The 7,559-nt window shown below is 42.5% G+C and overlaps 1 protein-coding gene across 1 annotated transcript; it reads right to left on the reverse strand.

Moving 5' to 3' along the window:
- Window positions 1-1,512: 1,512 nt before the first annotated feature.
- Window positions 1,513-7,559, reverse strand: tnnt1 (troponin T type 1 (skeletal, slow)). Its single transcript, XM_055943502.1, has 13 exons — window positions 7,534-7,559; window positions 7,351-7,367; window positions 6,825-6,887; window positions 4,526-4,549; window positions 3,956-3,977; window positions 3,770-3,830; window positions 3,468-3,584; window positions 3,160-3,237; window positions 2,700-2,813; window positions 2,369-2,481; window positions 2,085-2,175; window positions 1,901-1,941; window positions 1,513-1,759 (listed from the first exon to the last, which is right to left on the reverse strand). Exons 1-13 carry the CDS (start codon window positions 7,557-7,559, stop codon window positions 1,714-1,716), a joined length of 813 nt encoding a protein of 270 aa, XP_055799477.1. The 3' UTR covers window positions 1,513-1,713.

The following is a 7,559-nucleotide window of genomic DNA, read 5'->3' on the forward strand; positions in this document are numbered from 1 at the left end:
GCTGTAACGCTGAATTTCTGCGATACGGATTGATTAGAGCCCTAATTTTCATGGATGGCTCACTCCGTATCGCAGAAGTATCGCGGAAGATGAACATTTTAAGATCGTTTCATATTGAGCCGATATATGCAGCCTTTACCATGAACGCAATCTCCGCGAATGTGGGAACGTTTCCTTTAAATTTCAATCAAACTATAACGCAGACCTTCTGTGATACGGATTGCGATATGGACTGAACTCATCCCTTAAACACACTGAAATAGAAATGGCGTTCAAATTTAAATTTCATCCAATCTCATATCATCATACTATTACTATATATCCAAGTAATCCCACGTAGATTAAAAGAGTAGGGATACCTCACCCAAAATGACCGCATACACATTGATGGTCATTAATTAAAACAATTTAGAAATTGTGTTCAGTACTGTATCTTGTAGTATTTTCTATCTTGTTAAAAATGGGTGGTGAATTTTCCACAGTGATCGAGTTGTATTTACAATTTGAGTTTCTGAGCGACATCTGTGGGATGGTTGCACGTGAGAGGGAAAAGACTGGATTATTTCTGTGTCCTCTTTTCTCCCTCTCTGTCTGTCTGACGCACTGGACTGGACTGGCCTCAGCCAAACATGTGAGCAGGGATTTAGAGAGAAAGGGAAGAGAGGAGGGAGAGGGGAGGAGGAGCTGGGGAAGATATACAGTACCAGTCAAAAGTTTGGACACACCTGCTCATTGAAGGGTTTTTCTTAATTTTTTACTATTTTCTCCATTCTAGAATAATCGTGAAGACATTAACACTATGACATAACACATGTGGAATCATGTGGTAACCAAAAATGTGTTAAACAAATCAAAATATATTTTATATTTGAGATTCTTCAAAGTAGGTACGCTTTGCCTTGATGACAGCTTTGCACACTCTTGGCATTCTCTCAACCAGCTTCGGTAAATTCTGCTCAATCGGAAACTACCGTTACATTTCTATCGCAGAATTTGTTACGCTTCAGCGATACAAATTAAATAGGGCGTGTGTGTGTTTATGTGTTCCTCAACACATGAGACAGACAGTGTCATTACTGAGCTCTCTGCAAGTAGATCAGCCCTATAATTCCCTTCTGCCTGTCGAGTAACGTTATGTGTTGATGATTACTAGTGTGTGCTGTAATAATGGTTTATAGTGTCAGCTAATATGTGTGTTTAATTAGTGGTCACCCGGGTGTAGTGTACCTACTATATGTAGCTCTACAGAGGATGTTACACATCTCTCCAGCAGAGGGCAGTGTTTCCCTAGTTCAGTAATGTGGGAGTAGGATGATGTTGGCCAGCCTAGACACTGATCTAAGGTCGATTTTGAGTCATTATACTTTCTCCCACGCTCCAAATAAAGTAATAAAAGTGTGTGTGTGTGTGTGTGTGTGTGTGTGTGTGTGTGTGTGTGTGTGTGTGTGTGTGTGTGTGTGTGTGTGTGTGTGTGTGTGTGACAATTTCCAGAGGCACATCAAACTAGCAATCTCAGCGAGTGTGCACCGTTTTATTATCAATACATTTTATTATAACTTGTATTTTGCAATGAAACACATAAGGACATGCCAATGAAGAGGGTGGCCACAACAAGAGAGGAAATATGGAAGAGGGGATGGTGGGATCTCTCTCCCTTCTTGTTCCCTCCAAAGTCGTCTTCTCCCTTCTGCTCTATGAGAGCGGGAGCTTCTTTTACTTCCACCGACCGCCAACCTTCCCCTTACCATGGACCTTTTTACTACAGGGGAGAGAGATAGGGAGAAAGAGAGCAATTACTTGTAAATAAATGCACATACCATACAAACACATGTTACTGGAAAAAGTGGCTAAAATATCCATATAAAGAAACCACAAAATTGAATAGGGTTACTGTACTTACAATTTCTGGGCACTCGTGATTCTATTCAAGAGAACGATAATCTGCACACACAAAAAAAATGACACGAAATCACATTGCATCAGTGACTTCGCGAATACTACACGACAGACGTACACAGTCGCTCACACACGAGCCTAAACATCTACGGATTCTGCCTTCGGTACATGCGTCCAGGTCTTCCCACCTGATATTTCTGTTTCTTCATGTGGTCAATGAAGTCAAACTTATCCGACTCCAGCGCATAGATCCAGTTCCACATCTCCTGAGCTTGTTGCCTGGGAGACCAAGAGAAGGTGGTGGGGGGGGGGGTTACAGGTGGTAACCATAGCAACACAGTTGGCAGCCAGCTGTGTGGGCTTTGGACGTTAATTGTAGAAAACTCCAATGTGGTGGTGTAAGGAAGATTTTGGCCCATGTGTATTTGGCTTGGGGATAAGGTGAGGTGTGTGTGATCGGCCCGGGACTCACTTCAGGGCGTCCTCTCTCAGGTTGTCGATCTCCAGTGTGGGTCGTCTCTCGGACAAGGTCTTCTTCTTGATCTCTCTCCCCGTTAGACGCTTCCCTCTCCCGCGATGCTCCGCCTGAAACATGTCAAGCACGCCTAGAACTTCACAAACTTCAAACTACATCGAATGTTCTGATTCTCTCTGTATGTTTACAACAGTCTGACAGAACATTTGACCCACAACTGTAAGTTGACCAACAACGTAGATATTTATCTTAATGAAACACATTTACTGTATGAATCTAAAAAATCTGTTCCTAAAGCGAACAAGCGAATGACAGTGGACATAAGTACCTTTTGCAGGAAGCCCCCAAAGTTGGCCCCCATGTTGGAAAGAACCTTCTTCTTCTTGGCCTCGTCTTCGTTCTTCTTTTTAGCCTCCTCGTCTTCCTTTCTCTGCCGTTCTTCCTGAGCAAGAGAGAACGATGAAGTTAGAAAGGAAAAGTACATTCCGAACACGACACAAGTCTATCTGTTGCTTAAAACCAGGAGTACCACAGTGGTGTCTGTTTGTCCCTACCACAATCCTGGTGTACCGCAATAGTGTGTTTTGGCCTACCACAATCCTGGTGTACCGCAATAGTGTGTTTTGGCCTACCACAATCCTGGTGTACCGCAATAGTGTGTTTGTCCCTACCACAATCCTGGTGTACCGCAATAGTGTGTTTTGGCCTACCACAATCCTGGTGTACCGCAATAGTGTGTTTTGGCCTACCGCAATCCTGGTGTACCGCAATAGTGTGTTTTGGCCTACCGCAATCCTGTTCTGCCGGTCCCGCTCCTTCTCAGCTCGAACTCGCTGCACCTCTGCCCTCTCAAACCGACGCTTCTCCTGTGGGGATGAGAGAGGGAAAGGATGAGAGGAAAGGACATTGGACTTTTTCATATCAACTTTTTTTTTATCATGAGCTTGTGCGCTCCTTGACCAGGGTCGTGTTCTGTTGGGACGAAACGTAATAAAAAAATAAAAAACATGAGCATTGTTATTGGACAAGTTCATGTAGTTAAGGTTGTACTTCCTCTGTTCCATTTCAACATGAAGTGTACAGGAAGTTGACTCACAATTCGGTCCTTCAGCCCAATGAGCTCCTCCTCCTCCTTCTTCCTCTGGTCAAAGTGGACATCAATCAGACTCTGCAACTCAATGAGGTCCTTCTCCATCCTCTTCCTGTGGATGTCCTGAGAGAGGGAAAGAGAGGGGATTGAGATGAAATAGATTCTTATTCATAGATGTGGTGGAAAGCGGAGCTGCATCAAACTAACATCAATATTACTGTTCAGTGGTGAATTTGGACATTGAAGGGGAACAGCCAATCAGGACTCAATAATGGGCCAATTCCTTAATATGAGATGACATCACTCACATCAAAGTCCACCCTATCCCCCTCTGGAATCTTGGGAGGGGCTAGCTGGGGCACCATGGGCCTGAGCGAGGGGGGGGGGGGGGGGGGGGGGGATAAGTGAAATAGAGGATGAACAGAGAAATAAATGTTTTAACCTATTTGTCACACAACACAAAGCAAAATTGCCACAAACAAAAGTCAACATACTTGGGTATGGGGAGTTTCTCCTCTGTATAGTGAGAGAGAAAGAGAGAGAAGTATTAACACATGAAAGCACAGAAATATATATGCTTGCTCTCATTCTGAAGATGTCATATGAAATCCATCGTCCTGAAGACAATAGAGGACACAAATCTCAAAAACAGGACAAAACGACAAGGCCATATGTTTTGCGTAAATCACACATTGATATCAAAAGGGTGCTTAAAAAAAAGATTTGAGTTATGCCTGCAGATCTGAAGTTAGTATTTGACCTCCAGAGTACAACAGGAGCAACAGCATGCACTATCATCATCATCATCATCATCATCATCATCATCATCATCATCATCATCATCATCATCATCATCATCATCATCATCATGTGTCAGTGTGTGTAGCTACAGCAACAGTACAGCTTTGTTGATGAGGTCATGAGTTAAAGAGTTAGAACATGCGATTCCTTCTTCTTACAGGCATTTCAAATGTAGGTTGGATTTAATGTGATTTTTTTTATTTTATAAAAAAAATCTATGTGTGCGTCGGGTGTGTTAGAATCACTCCCACAATCACTCTCACCTTCCTCCTCCTGAGCTTCCTGCTCTGATGTGCCAAAGGCAGAGAGAGCGAGAGAGAGAGAAAAAAGAGAGAGAGATATACAGTAGATAGAGAGAGAAAGAGAAAGGGAGAGAGAAAGAGCGATAGACAGAGAGAGAAAAAGAGAGAGAGATATACAGTAGATATTGAGAGAGAGAGAGAGAGATGGGATTAAAGATTGAAGCAGAAAATTGATAAGAAAGGAGGAAAATATGAAAAACAGATGGAAGGAGTGAAGTGCAAGAACAGAGATATATAACGATTGAAGAGAGAGTAAGTTTAATGCAGTGGTGCCGACAGAATTAGGAAAACTCACATTTCCCATCATGCACTGAGGGCCACATCATTAACTACAATAGTGTGACCCCAACAGTTACTAGAGGGAAATGTAGTTTTCTGAGACTTGTACTGTACAAGCATTCATAATTACGTATGCACACGCTCACACATGTACATACAAGAAGTAATTGCAAATGTTCTACATATGAGGATATACACTGAGTGTACAAAACATCAGGAACCCCTACTCTTTCCATGACACAGACTGACCAGGTGAATCCAGGGGAAAGCTATGATCCCTTATTGATGTCACTTGTTAAATCCACTTCAATCAGCGTAGATGAAAGGGAGAAGACCAGTTAAAGAAGGATTTTTAAACCTTGAGACATGGATTGTGTCTGCGTGCCATTGAGAGGGTGAATGGGCAAGACAGAATATTGAAGTGCCTTTGAACGGGGTATGGTAGTAGGTGCTAGGCGCACAGGTTTGAGTGTGTCAAGAACTGCAACACTGCTGGGTTTTTCACGCTCAACAGTTTCCTGTGTGTATCAAGAATGGTCGACCACCCAAAAGACAGCCAGCCAACTTCCCTGTGTAACACTTAACACCTTGTAAATTGCATGCCCCTACGAATGATTTATTTTTACTTATTTTTATTTAACTAGACAAGTCAGCTAAGAACAAATTCTTATTTACAATAATGGCCTAGGAACTGCCTTGTTCAGGTGCAAAACAACAGATTTTTACCTTGTCAGCACGGGGATTTGATCTAGCAACCTTTCAGTTACTAGTCCAATGCTCTAACCACTAGGCTACCTGCCACCCAAGTCTAAAGTAGTGTTGTGTTGAAGGAGATATACGAATAGAGGCTGTTCTGTGGACAAAAGGGTTGCAACGCAATATTAAGAAGGTGTTCCCAATGTTTTGTTCACTCCATGTATATTGTCTCCACATAAGGAAGTGCAGAGCATAAAAAAAGTTGAAAACTAAGCAGCGAGCAACAAAAACAAGCAGTTAAACACTGAAAAGTACTGCAGCGATAACCACAACTGTAAAACCCATACCGAAAATAGATTAGGGCTAAATAGAACGGAATAACCCTGTATGTAATCCGTAGGTATAGATCATATCATCATTTTTTTTTGGATTGCCATTTATTTATTTAATATTTTTGTTGGTATAATGTGTTCTCACCCTACCTGTGTACTCTTATTTCTCTGATAGCCAGGACCAGCCAATGGAAGCGGGACATAAGGGATATTGACAGGTCAGAGTGCATCACCCACTAGTCCGGCATTATACACAGAATACCTTGCTCATTAAGATACTAATGTCATCCGTATCTCGTCTGAGTGACCTCGGCTCTGAAGTCAGTCTGATTGGACAGACAGGTTCTGTCGCTGATGATGATTTGTGAGGTCTGTTCATCTCTAGATTCTGATTGGCTATTTCTACACAGTGGGCTAATCATCATTTGCCATGACATCCTAGGCAATTCCCATGCAATCAAATCAAATCAAAGTTGATTGGTCACGCACACAGTTTAGCAGATTTTATAGCTGATGCAGCGAAATGCTTATGTTACTAGCCCCTAACAATGCAGTAAAATGTCAAACAAGTACACAAATGATTTAAAATATATATATATATATATATATATATATATATATGTAGAAACACAACAAGAAATCAGGAAATGTCGGAACGAATCCAATTAAGAACCCAAATAGCATTAATACACTACCTCTAGCCAACGTCACATAGAGCAAGTCACATGGTTCTAGTCTAAAGTGTTATACAGGACCTGAGGTGTCATTTGAGACAGCCATTGCTAAGTTAAAGTAGTAGAGTGTTGTCGGGGATTTAGGGTGTAATTTGGGACACAGCCAGTCTAAAGTAGTGTTGTGTTGTAGGGGATATAGATTGTCATTTGAGACACAGCCAAAAGTAGTGCAGTGTTATTGTACATATAGTGTGTCATTCGAGAGACAACTAGTCTCACCTCCTTCATCCTCCTCCTGCGGTTCTTCTTCTGGCTCCTCCTCTGGCTCCTCCTCGGCCTCCTCTGGAGAGAGAGAAAGTGAAAGAGAGAGAGAGAGCGAGGAGAGGAGAGGTGCAAATGGAGAGAGAGAAAGTCAGAAAGCAGTTCAGAGGACACGAGAAGGGACATGGGGCAATGAAGAAATCCAGGCAATGCGGCAGACATAGGGGGAAAAACTAAGAAAGACAAGTGTGGAGAGGAAAAAGACACATACAAGACAAGGGGATGGGGAGAGACATTAGAATGATGACTAAAGAGATAGAAGATGAAAGGAATGGAGGGAGATGAAAAGAGAGAGGGAGAGTGTGTGGCTAATAGAGGTCAGAGGCTTGGGGCTTTAAAAGACATTTGTCAGCAGTGTGCTGAAAGCAAAAAGGAGCTGAGAGAATAGGCTAATAATAACAGGGCCATGGACTGCCACATGCAAGGCCAAGTGTGGTCCAACATGAATGACAACACTAACACCTCAGCTCAGCAACCCACTCACCTTCCGCCTGCTCCCCCCTACCAGAGAGAGAGAGAGAGAGAGGGGGAGAGAGAGAAAAAGTGTGTGTGAGAGAGAGAGAGAGAGATTCAGTTACCAATTCAGTTGGCAATAAATTCCAAATTTAAACCAGGAAAGTGGCCATCACAGCATTACATCGGTAATGTATATTATTTCCATACTCACTCGTATTCCTCCTCTACATCAGACAT

Source organism: Salvelinus fontinalis, chromosome 2, assembly GCF_029448725.1.
Source record: "Salvelinus fontinalis isolate EN_2023a chromosome 2, ASM2944872v1, whole genome shotgun sequence".
In the NCBI taxonomy this organism is placed as follows: domain Eukaryota; kingdom Metazoa; phylum Chordata; class Actinopteri; order Salmoniformes; family Salmonidae; genus Salvelinus; species Salvelinus fontinalis.